The following is a 13,569-nucleotide window of genomic DNA, read 5'->3' as shown; positions in this document are numbered from 1 at the left end:
AGTTTATTCACAGACATATGTCTAGTCCACAAAAGGCTGGGAACGCTTTTTCCTCTCAAGGTATAAGTCCATATCGTGATGCGTATAGTTAAGAGAATGTTCCCTCTGATAACAACAAAAAACTGATAGGTCCAGGTACCCAGGGCGGTACATCAGGATGATATTACAAATTGTCATTTGAACGTTTCCGATATTTGTGTAATGTTGTAAGTCTCTACACAGATGTATAGTCGTATCACCGCTACTCGCAAATCCAAGCCTCCAAACACAAATAGTATGGGGAAGTTTACTAATATTGGCAAGCAGAGTAAGCAAGTAATATATATATATATATATATATATATATATATATATATATATATATATATATATATATATATATATATATATATATATATTGTAGTGAGTTGGAAAATCCAAAGCAGTGAAAAAACTTCCAGCTATATATATATATATATATTCATTTGCCTTTGTCGTTTACCTCCATTGCAATAACATAAAGTCTGTTCAAAGTATCTCTTTCGAGATCCGGCTTTAGGAATCACAAATGATTTCGAGTTGGTTAGCATCATGTTTGATCTCTAGAGTAAGGCAAAATATGTCACCAAAAACAGAACTAGTATTGTTCGATACAGGTGACAAACGCCTACAGTGGAATTACGACCTTCCTTACCGGTTTCGAACCTCTGGACATACAATCAGCGTCCATAGCCTAGTGGTTAGGGTGTCCGCGTACAGAGCGGAAGGCCCGGGTTCGAATCCCGGTGGAGGCTGGAAGTTTTTTCACTGTTCTTGATTTTCCAACTCATTACGATTTCATTTATATATATATATATATATATATATATATACATTTTTATTTTGTTATTTATTTATATTTATTTCATGTGTCACGTATATGTGTCAGGTGCAACTGTAACATATATATATCTGTGTTAAATGGTCCCAATCTAAGTATATAAGGTTCAACAAAGTTCGGTATAAGGGAAGAAATTCAAACACTGCAAAAATCTTTGACGTTAGATGAGATTTCTGCTATGATAACACAAAAGAGGTTAATCGTAGCAAGGCAACATAAAAAAGGAGAGTGCAGTTTAGGGTGAAGGCCGCAAGCAACTCCCAAAAATGTTGGCATGTAGGAGATTAAAAATTAAAGAGGAAATTGAAAACATTTTGAGAGGTTTTATAACTCGCTCCCGTGCCTATGAACTCTCATCTTATGTTGTCATTATTGGGACACCTCCATCTTTCGATACAAGCAATTAATTACTCGATAGGTCGATAAAAACAAGATGAAGGCTGGTTCCTATGTTTTACTGGAAGAACATTTTACTACTCTCGCCGAATGAGTGAGCACTTTTGAAAGAATGACACGATTTCACTGGAACAATTTGCCTAATTGAGCGTCTATTCTGGAATTAAAGTTCACAAGTCGCTCGTAGCCTGCAGCCAAAAAATGAAACATCGGCATCAATCTTGTCTGGAGCATCTAGTATAAGTCTGCAGACCAGCCAATATCATCCGCTCTCGAAACTCTCCCATGTCTAAGATGAGGCATTGTGCAAACCGAGTGGAAGAATGACTAATACGAGGGAGAGAGAGAGAGAGATTGCACTGAGATGAAATCCCACTCCTGCATGGCTATAGAACAATAACGAACATTAATAAAGTGTTAAAGTTGCGCACATAATATTGAATGAAGCAGAGACAGTAAACAGGTATCATACTTCGATGAAGCGAATGTTGAGCGTAACATCGCTTCATGTACGAATACAGTAAAATCTGATTTATGTTGTCTGTTCTGAAAAAAAATAGCCACACTTGATAAAACGTCACTTGCCCCATAACATATATTATGCGACTAAAAATGTTACAAAGGGTTCTTATGAATGAGGTGGCGTGTCCTTTTGCACCTTGTTGCACTTGACGACCATACCATGTCGATTTGATGCTGTTCATGATGTGTCGTGTCGTGTCATACTCATATAGTGATGTTTCATGCACTTTGGTGTCGTGTTACTTCACGTCCTAAAGTACCATGTCGTGATGTGATATAAAGAGTTAGGCTTAAAGTATCACGTCTTGGGGCACTATATATACATGTTTTCTGTCATGTCGTGTGTTTATGTACCACCTCGCGTCAATTCATAGAGTGAAATGTCGTGATTCTGTGTTCCATGTTTTGTGTAAAGTGTCTTGTCGTGTCCTCTTGGTTACGTCTTGTCGCGTCACGGTTGTTTCGGTTGGCATTGGGTTCTTCCTCATTTGTCACGCCTTAGTTTCGATTTGATTCATGTCTTGCTACGACATGTGATGTTCTGCTGTAAAACGTCGTATCGTGTCGTATCGTGTACACTCGGTTTCATATTGTTTTTTCTTCTTGCTGTTCTTCTTCTTGGTGTTGGATATATTGTGGTGTGGTGTTGTGTGGTGTGGTAACGTATCATATCGCTCCTTGTCATGTCGTGAGATGACCGGCCTGCGTTTATCACATGTCATGAGGTGTCGTTAAGTGTTGCGTTGTGTACTGCGATGTCGTGAATTGTCCTCTGTATCGTGTCGCTATAAGTTCATATCAGAGTATATATACGTCTTTGATATAGATTCATCATGTTTTTTTCCTTGCTCTCTCCTATATACAGCGTTGTAAAGATAAGCTAAACACTCTTGCTATAAGTGTCATGAACACTTGGGATGGAGTACAACTGAGGGTCATAGAGGCCTGGGATGAGGATGGACTGCACGAAGAGAATTCCTTGCATTACGAAGGAAGAGCTGTCGAGATTACAACGAGCGATAGAGATAAGAGTAAATACGGTCAACTCGCTCGCTTGGCAGTCGATGCTGGTTTTGACTGGGTCAGTTACCACAGCAAGAACTTTGTGCATTGCTCAGTTCAATCTGGTGAGTACATTAAATTATCATGATTCAGCTTCAGCTTCATTTGTAGACGATTATAGGTTCAAGACAATCGAGTTTTGCTAACGATACGATAAGATTAATAATGATCAGATGTGTTAGGTCCCAGACACATTTGGTTTAAAGCAGTGCAATTGTAGTTGTTTCATTCAATCTCGACCTGCCTAATATGTAATCACTATTGTAGTTTTTACAAAAAGTTTTGCCTACTACGGAATTGAGGTAACATCACGAAGATTGTTTAATACCAAAAGTAGAATCGATCAGTTATTTCATATTGTGTCTTATAATAAAATATAAGTATCAGAAATAAGAATTCAACTTATATATATCATTATACAAAGATTCAAAGGCCATTGCCTATATTCAATATCGATCATTGATAGTCAATAATCGATAACATGTTCTATATGTGATATCGATTATCAGTTATTCGAGATTTACGCCATACTTTCAATATTCCATGCTTAACATTCGATGTTTGGAATTCGATATTCGGTTCTCTTCGTTTTCAATATAATGCCATGATAAATTGATATGGAAATGTGATCACTTGACTCCAGTGACGTCATCAAACAATACGAATTGATACAATACCCTGCCATACAAATACAAAACTGAAAAAAATAATCTTGCTTTTACAGTCTACCGTAGATGTCTCTTCCTCAATTAACAAGTGGAATATACAGATGAACAAGCACATAAACCCTTCAAACTTCTTATTAAACTATGGCAGACTAAAATCATGACTGTCAATTCTCAGGAAGTTACATCTTGTGTTGATAGAGATATCACGATATACGTGTTCATGTTATTGTTTCTTAGATGATCCAACGAGCTTCTCTTCCTCACCAGACAGCCAAGAGAAAAATATTATGTTTTTGGGCAATCCAACAGAAATGTAGTACTCTTAAGATAATCCCAACATTTAATGTTGTAATACTACGAGGACTGTCTTATCAAACCTTGCACAATAATAGTATAAAGTACGAATCCAAGCGACGGAGGGCTGCTGGGTGGGGTGAGAAGGGGAAACAGATACGCTGTACTTATTACAACATAGTGTTACAGATAGGACTAAAAATACATCTCCCTCCTCCTCTAACCCCCCTCCCCCTCAACTCCCCCCCCCCTCAACTTCCACCTCTCCTTACGGCGTCGGTGCTTATGTGTTTTTATGTGTATGCGATTTCAGTAGGGTCCAGATAGTACCTTAAAGAATGCATGCCTTTGCATCATGACGTTCCCGTTTGCTTACAACTGGCCCAATGATGTTTAGCGTCATACAAATTCGTGTTTATGTTTAAAACAAAACTTAACTCAGACGATTTTCAGGTATTGTCGGTGAAATAGACTAAGAGTGGGTAAACATAGCAGATAATGTTTTCGTTTTTATGCAATCAAAGAAATCTTTGATTATCATTGCCAAAAACAAAACAGACGTTTTTTGTTTCCTTAAATATAGTCCCACTTTGGTAAAGACAGACACATCGAAAGAAAAAATTTGGCGAGTTTTTGGTAGGCTTGGTATTCTAGTCGTTTTGAAAGACGAGCCTTCGATGTTTATAAGGTAATTTTTCTAAACCTACTACAAATGGCACTATAATTTCAAATGCACTGATAACGGCTGTTCGTTTACAATCAGTCTCCCTGAGTGGTCTAATTATATGAAACACACACGCACCCATGTAATGTTATATGTTATATATTTCTACAAGCCGACCATCAATTTATACCTTATCCTATAGACTCAATTTGGCATACTTTCTGTATTTGTTTTTATTATAACCATATGTCATGGTTGCGAAGATTTAAGAGCTCTTCAAGTAGTGACTCATGCGATATATATATATATATATATATATATATATATATATATATATATATATATATATATATATATATATATATATATATATATATATATATATATATATATATATATATATATATATATATATATATATATATATATGCCCTTGGGCATATTGAAGAAGTTGCAACGTGGATTGAGGGCGGTCATCAGGATATGAAGCAGATTTTAATTCGATTATACATAGTCGTCAAAGTGCATTCGTCTTTCCCACAGCCCTGTATGATAGATACTTATTCACTTGGATTCTCATTAAACTGAGTGTGTCTCAAAAGTTCGTTCAATCTATGGTTATCTAGATAATACTTTTTTTGTATAAGAAGAGGGCGTAGTTGTGAAGGAAACGGTTATAGGACAAAACATATTCGTTTAGTCGGTACATTATATATATTCCTATCGATAAACAGTTCCTGTCGTCAATAAACGCCATCCAAATTTACAGAAAATATGAAAGTGTATATACCCATGGTGGTATAGCACTATATAAGCAAGAAGAATGAGAAGATTTACAGACAAAGATTAGAAAAGAAAACTGTTAAAGTTGTGAAATTTCATGCGTAAAGTGATGTGTTGGATGATGCAACCAAGAACATTTATAGCTCCCATTTGCTTCTTATTTTGCATTAATTAAAAGCGACATTCATTAACCCCTATCCGTATCGCATCCTCATTTGTTTGCTCTACAATAATTAACATCTAAATAAGACATTAACTCTCATTAAATCATGCTTTAGGGTGATATAACAAACATAATTTGTTGATGAATTCGTTTCATATTCCAAACTATGACTTATTGAGAAGATGACAAAAACATCATCACATCTGGTCCCCGCATAATCCTGTTTCCGTTGAGGCAAAGGAAGTAGCTAAGGATTTTTGGGAAAAGTACTGATCCTTTACCCATAGCTATTTGTCATCTGTATGTTATCATTAATTTCGGGAATCAAACACATTCGTCGTCGTTCGCATCTATAGGGTAACAAATACGAACGGCAATATCATTGATATAACTTATTATGATTCTCCTTGACATTTGGTTAGACAGAAGACTTGACTAAGATTAAAACTTAATAATCACACATTCGTTATATTGTATAACGATGTGTTTCTTGTTTGTTTTTGTTGTTCTGTATTTGTTGTTCTGTATTTGTTGTTCTGTATTTGTTGTTCTGTTTTCTTTCGTTCTGTTTTCTTTCGTTCGTTACTCTATTTTCTTTGGTAAAGTAAATATATTTGCAAATGTCTTTGTCATAATATTGACTCTTATAGCATTATATTTATTTTTAAATAATGGTACCTTGTCAGATACTTCTGACTGTCACCATTAACATATGGAGAGTGAAATACAACTATAACAAGAGTGTCACCATTTGAAATCACACATTGAGAAAATGGCAGCTCTTTGTCACGAATGTTACAGCATTACACACTTCTAGACGGAACATTAGCTGTTCGGGCATTTGTACATCAGAGAAATCTCTATGATGTAAGGTAAAATGGTCAAGAATATTTTAAAAAAAAATGAATATCTGAAACGTTGCTTTAAGTTGTTGAAAAGGAAGTAAGTACTTTAAAGGGGTCACTAGATGTCTAAGCTGGTGGAAGGCAGTCACTTTCAAGTTTCGATAAGAATTGCTCAATATTGGCTGTTTATTTTTCGTCAATTTGCCAAGCACACAAAAATCGAAGTATGCCGTTGACGTCATCTGCGTTACTACTCGATATCGAATCATCATATCGGTTATAATGGGATTGTGTTTGCTATGCATGATAAATTGTCTTATGTTGTCCCGTCGCCTAGCCTCTGACGCCTGCTATGCAAACAGCGTAGGTGTGTTCGCCATATTTAAGTTTTATATGGATAAATATAGGTTTTGCAAACGTCTGCATGTACGTTGGTCTATGTGTGCATGCGTGCAAAGGTTTACTTATTTTTTCTATTAGTTGATCCGGGTAATTATATTTCCACAAAATTACAAATTACATTAGGTGCAACGACTGATGTCTGGATAATGTAAATGCAAAAAAAAATTCGACGTTGTCGCAAGACCTTGGAGTGGTGGCCTTTTGCGCAAGTCAAATAACGATGGTGGCACATAGAGTTCACGTGACATTCTTTTGTCGTTATATCAATTCTAACCCATGTAAACTTTTATTTTGGAAAACGCTTGGTTGTACATTTTAAATGTTTGTGTGAATGTTTCAGCCTTTAGTATTCTTACATAAATGACATCATTATGAAAAATTCTTCGTCGATAATGTTCCCTTTATCTGTAGATTAGCAAAACACATGTATATAAGAAAAATATGCGGTTGTAGGCTTGAAAATATTCATAATTTAGTTGCTAAAATGGTAAAATCAAACACCTATAAAAATGGAGCATAATCGACATAACAATTTACAAACCATGAAATTGCGAGAAGACGATGGTAGATCATTTGCTTACAATAATTAAGAATATCGATTGTTTTTTAAAGCGATGACCACATGAAAGATATTATTACAGACTGTACAAAACAGTTGATATTAAAGTCATTATCTTTGGCCAATTCTAAGGTACATAAAAATAATGATAAAATAATCTTTTTCTCACATTGTAACTGAAAGTAGAGACATACACGAAATGATTTTGCAGTTCTTAACAATATTTCGTATCAGAATACAATTTGTGTTGAACTATAGATATGAACCAAACGATCAACAACACGCAAATATCTTAATAAAATTACTCATAAAATTAATAAAAATCAAATAAAACATGTATTAATGCAGCAGTTGATAACGATTTACTGACAATCGTGTTATTATGTACTAAAATGTGAAATTATATGTAAAAAGGAGCATTCTTTTACTTGTTATAATTACATAGTTATTAAACTGTTCTCATTTATTTTTATTTTGAATTCATTAGAATCATCTGTGGCGGCCACTAAAGGAGGATGTTTCCACGTGGATTCCAAAGTTACCTTAGCAACCGGACAGGATAAATCTCTACTAGAGTTACTCGTGGGGGATATTGTCATGGTAGTTCACAACGATGGGTCCATAGGATACAGTCCAATCCTATTAATCATGGATCGACGACCACAGCAAGAGACAATATTCCGTGTTATTCACACCGACACCGACGAGTCTTCCCTAGTTTTAACACCAGAGCACTTAGTTTACGTGTCCGACCAAAATACCAACTTCGCTGAAAGCAAAGCTGTCTTTGGGAAGGATGTACAAGTTGGCCAATACCTATATGTACATCGGCAAGGTGATGACAGTGTTACATCTCGATTAATCACCGGCGTGGCATACGAACGGTATATCGGTGCCATAGCACCTCTCACCGAGCAAGGCTCTATCCTGGTAGATGGCATCGCTGCCTCGACTTACGCAGTCATCCGCGATGAATGGATAGCTCATTTAGCATTCACTCCGATACGCTTTGCTAAGAGATTTAACTCAATCCGGTGGTTTGAATCGCAAGAGAACGAAGACACGAATCAGACTTTTATCCACTGGTATCCTAAGTATCTTTACAACTACGGCGGCTATATTGTACAAAGCAGGCTTTTTGATGGATTTGTACTTCCTGATTAAAATATTCAATCTTTTACAAATGACAAATGTCGCAGCAATTCTTTAAAAAAAAAAAAATGACAAAAAAATATGATGAGATCATCATGCTAACCACAAAAACTTTTTTATTGTATTCAAAATAAGTTTATATTATTCTTAATATTTATAAGGCAAAAAAACTAGTAAACTAAATACTGCTGCTAAACGTGACTGACCATCCAAACCATTTTGTGTTAGATGGCAGAGTTGAAACTATTAAGAGACCAAAAATTGAACATTTTATATCTTAACTTTAAAAAAAAAAAAAACGTTCTTTCCATGTAATATATTTTCCAAAATATAATATGTAATCATTTTAATGACAATGATGATGATGATGATTATAATAATGTAGCATATGGTTTTATTAGCTCGCATGCATGTCATCGCTGTGTTTGTTTCTTCTTGAATAATTGGTGTAACCATGGAAACTACATTTTCTATGATATTATATACACAGATTGATATTTGTAAATCATGACTCTAAGCCTTTTTTTAAGATTTACAATCGATTAAGGCTTGTTTTGAAAGTAAATTTCCAAAACCTGATACCTATTATTGAGTTAGTTTAGGTTACACATACAGACACAGATGTTGCTTAGATAAACATGCACTTGCTTCAAAACAGATGAGGAATTTCATTATTAAACGTAATTTAAAAAATAATTGTATTCCTTAATATTAACAATTACATTTAAATTAAATTTAAATTAAAACAGAATAAGGGTAAACTGTTCTAGAATATAGTAAAATTTCATTCGAAATTTGATTTCTATAATCATGGAATTTCGCAGATTCATTTATCAAACCAAAGAATGAAATTTCTTGATAAACATGCCATAATGTTTCTAATTTCTCCTTGAGAAAAAAATGGGGGGGGGGGGGGGGAATGGTAAACCAGTCACAACTGTTGGCTAATACTACTTTGAGAAGTATTGGTACTATTTATGACTTTCATGTTTAATATAATCATATTCAAATATTTGTAATTGAATATAATTCATTCTACAAATTATTCAAGAGCGATAATTTGAAAACTAAAAAAAAAACACATTGTTCTTAGCATTCTTTACGTACGATATTTTAATATTGCTTATCTAAAAGTCGATTGTTGGAAGTGTTACAAATGCCGAAGAAATGTTATGTTAACCTTTAATAATGGGAACTGCTTTCATACAGATGGGATCAAATTGGGATCAATAGTGGCCCATGTTATGGACCGGACAAATACTTTTCTTTCACGTGACTGAACCGCTACAACTACAATCCCTACGTGAACATAAGACACCACTATATTAGGACATATCTGGTTAGTCTGTTTTCCCAATGACGTCAGTTATGAATCCTAAGGAATCAGAATACTGTCGTGTCCTTATTTGATTTATTTAATCTTGAATTTTTGTTTCGCAACAATAATATTTTGAGCATGACGTATAAGTCGTCTATTGGTGATCATATGTGTTTTTTTACAACTGAAAACCTAACATGCCCATAATAGGTTTCCTGTTTACTAAACTAAACAACCATCTTTAAATGATTAAGAAAAACTGACCAACGTTTTGAAAAAAAAAATGATTTGACCAAGACAGTAAAACTATTGCTTACTAAAACGTGCCAAAATATTATTATGAAATTGGTTATTACAATTGTTGTTATTATTACTGTTTTTTATTACTTAAAAGTTCTTTTGCAAATTCGTTCGACATCGTTTTACAAATGGCAACCAGGTTGACCGTAGATTAACATTTGTTAGGTTTTAATATTATGTATTGTTTGAACGTAAGTGTGTGTTATAGTTTTATTTTATGGCATTATAATAGCTCGAGAAGATTAGAAAAAAAATTCCTTGTTGTGCATATCTTGTTTTAAACTGTCTTTAAAAATGTTACCGGCGGTGCCAAATAATATGAATATAAACTAAAATGAAAGTGCTTACCTCAGTTGTTTTTATTCGAATATTGTTGTTATTTGTAACAGTTGTTGTTGTTGGTGCTGGTTGTGTTGTTGTTGTCGATTTTGGGTATGCACCCTTTGTTCTCGCATATGTCAGTGATAAATATTGTCCCGCTCTTCATAGGAGCTTCTGACAGAAATATTTTACAAAGGTTAGTGAGGTAACCTTGTTACTTCGAGATGGACGTTAACTCTTCCCTTATCTAAGATCAAGAGAGATTTTGTAACACTATACACATAGCATGTATGTGATTTTTGTATGGTGAATGTATATTGAAACTAGCTCTTCTTCAATGCATGCTAGCCGAAAGTGACGTCACGTTTTGTATCACTAAACATATTCATGTATGTGATTTATGTGTGATGAATGTAAATTAAAACTAGCTCTTCTTCAATGCATGTTCACCGAAAGTGACGTCACGTTTTGTAATACTATACATATAGCATGTATGTGATTAATGTGTGATATATGTATACAAACATAGCACTTCTTCGATGCTTGCTCACCGAAAGTGACGTCACGTTTTGTACCACTATACATATAGCATGTATGTAATTTATGTGTGATGAATGTATATTAAAACTAGCTCTTCTTCATATATATATGTGTAAACAGTGATTTATGGAGGTATCAAATAAGAGGGCGCACGCCTGCATTACCTCATGATTCATCCAATCTATGATTGGCTTACAGATCCCATAAATATTTACAGCTCTGTTATCGAAGGTCCAATGGCATTTGAAGAGTGAATATAGTGTGTTTTTGTGGATAAGTCTTCAATTGGGATCTCTTTGAGTGCTTGGTTACGTTTTGGCCGTCATGTGTTAGTTTCTCTTGCAGGGTCATGTGTAAAGCACGTAGCATGAAATTGACACGTGTACCGACTCGAGCTTACCCCAAGGAACGGACATTTGTATCAAAGTATACGCCCGATGCGCTGATTCTGTATGCTACAGAACTCTGGTATTCCTAAACGTTTTGATGTTATGAAGACTTCCTTGTGTTTTTTTTTTCCTCTTGATATTATTACTCTGTCAGTTCTCCAGTTAAAACAGTAAACCAGCACCAGCAGAGGCGATTATGTCATGAACCAGAGTATATTTGTGACTGACTTTCGCGAGTATATATATACTATTCTTTATTCCGTAGTTTCCCCGGACCCCATCGATATTTTGTCTGGACAACTAACTGATCCCGCACCCCATTACACTGCAGACTCCCCCCCCCCCCCACTTAACCAGGCGTGTCTTACGTAAATTTACACTACGGGCCTGCCCCATGTTGGTGTCAAAGCCGTAGATCGCAAATTAACTGTCGCTAGATAAGCACTAATCTAAACGAGCGCCATCTCTATCTGAAACGGTTGCCCGATACACAGTAAATAAGTAAGAGAGAGAGAGAGACATAAAATAATAGGCAATAAAATACATTCAGTAAGCTAAGTACGTGAGATTGCATTAACTTGTCCAAAGTTTACTTCACCACGTATAACCGTTTACAATATATTTTAATTTATCTTTAGTAATTAATATGATATTATTTGATTGGTGATTCAGTAAGAGAAAATTACACGGAAGATTAATTTAATTAATATTTTAACAATAGAATGTATAGACGTTGATATTTGCTTTCTGAAATTTAAAATGAGTATTCGCATCGCTTGCAAAAATGTGTATAACACAATTAGTAGCGCTGAGAATCGGTAGATATAATAATTATTGTTCACCGTCACTCTAGAATACTGGGTGTCTATATTTGCAGTGTATGTGTGTATGCTGGAGGTTATACCTGTGTCTATGTTCCTGATTCTTGAATTGTGTTATCGATAACGACAGTATGAAGAACAAAATGGAATTTCAATGATGAAAAGTCATGGAAAACTTCTAATTTGAAATCATTCTTTTGGTAAAACAGAAATGACAAAGTATAACTCGAGCCGATGAAGATCTTTCAGGTCCTCAGTGTTACAAATGCTACTTTATCAAATTTACAGTTATAGAACATATCCAGAGTTTCTTCTTAATTTCGACACACGTGGTATTTATATTGTTTTCGCTTAAGAAACACTCGGCATAACGGGCAGTCATGCTATATGTACCACCATACGTTCCTTTGCATAAGAGTAGAAAACCGATGGCTCTCGTTGCCTGGGTGATATTGTGGACGAAACAGAGCAGTAATTGACATTTGACAAATGCTAGGATGAATTTTCTTCACAAAGGACAAACTTGATGAATTCGTGTTTCATAACCGTGATATCTTAAATACTGCTTAAACAAGTAAACACAATATTCAATTTTCCAATGACTGTGACGCTCTGCGACGAATATATTTGGATCCGACCCCACCCCCCACCCTCCATTCCTCCACAAGTAATCCTTTGCAACCGAGAAAAGTTTCGCCGAAACAAAGCTTTCACTTTGCTCGACGGGTTTATGGTTTGGTGATAAATGATTCCTTGTTTTATTGCTGATATCAATGTGATACTAACGTCAATAATTAATAATCTCTTTCAATAATTATTGTTTGAATACTTGAAGTGTGGAAAAGAAGTGGCGCTATTTTAATACGTTGTGTAACACATTTATAAAATATTTCAATGGCACTTTAAAGCTTCCGTAGATGTTGAAACTGTTGTCGATACTTTCGGTATCGAAATTGGGACATAACGATTAACTGTCATTACAAGGACAGAAAAGCAAATTATTACCCTGTAAATGGTCCCATTGTATTGTCCATAAATGTGCTAGAAAAGTCAAATAATGGTCATTGAAAAAGGGGGCCCATGGTAAGCTAACTGTCCCCGGGGGCCAACCTGACTCTACAAATGTCTGCCTCTCGACATTCATTCATGACAACGTACTATATTTAAGCAGTTCAATGTAAATGGTTGTACCGCCACCGAACGCATTATGCGTACTGAGATTTTGCGTTAATATATTTATCACATCTTTTGTATAACGCTATATGTCCGGTTATACAGGCGCATTTACACGACACGATAAAATCGTCTGCAACATTACCCATGTCTCAGGCGCGGTTGCAGGGATATTATTTCTACGGTAGCCTAGGACAATTGATAAAAATACAAACCCAAGGATTTTACCTGCTTGGGGTATTTTTTGGTCCTCACACAAATATGGTCATAGCTAGGTCTATTGTCAAAAGCAGAAGAAATCGACTCCCAATTTAAGTTGTCTTGTATGAAATTGCCGG

At 35.1% G+C, this 13,569-nt stretch overlaps 1 protein-coding gene, 1 long non-coding RNA gene and 1 other non-coding gene across 3 annotated transcripts in view; 2 read left to right on the top strand and 1 right to left on the bottom strand.

Moving 5' to 3' along the window:
* The window catches only part of LOC139966532 (sonic hedgehog protein-like), a 25,127-nt gene extending 15,854 nt beyond the window's left edge, over positions 1–9,273 (top strand). Inside the window, exons 3-4 of the mRNA XM_071969654.1 lie at positions 2,643–2,904; positions 7,705–9,273. Of these exons, the coding sequence (XP_071825755.1) occupies positions 2,643–2,904; positions 7,705–8,381 (939 nt within the window). The 3' untranslated portion in view covers positions 8,382–9,273. The remainder of the gene's footprint in view (positions 1–2,642; positions 2,905–7,704) is intronic.
* Trnac-aca (transfer RNA cysteine (anticodon ACA)) lies at positions 702–773 on the top strand. The gene has a single exon. It is a non-coding gene; the product is annotated as a tRNA-Cys (tRNA).
* Positions 8,428–13,569, bottom strand: LOC139966534 (uncharacterized). Its single transcript, XR_011792688.1, has 2 exons — positions 13,460–13,569; positions 8,428–12,500 (listed from the first exon to the last, which is right to left on the bottom strand). It is a non-coding gene; the product is annotated as an uncharacterized lncRNA (long non-coding RNA).

The sequence above is a fragment of the Apostichopus japonicus genome, chromosome 4 (genome assembly GCF_037975245.1).
Source record: "Apostichopus japonicus isolate 1M-3 chromosome 4, ASM3797524v1, whole genome shotgun sequence".
In the NCBI taxonomy this organism is placed as follows: domain Eukaryota; kingdom Metazoa; phylum Echinodermata; class Holothuroidea; order Aspidochirotida; family Stichopodidae; genus Apostichopus; species Apostichopus japonicus.
The sequence above is the reverse complement of the archived record's forward strand: the minus strand, read 5'-3'. Positions and strand labels throughout refer to the sequence as shown.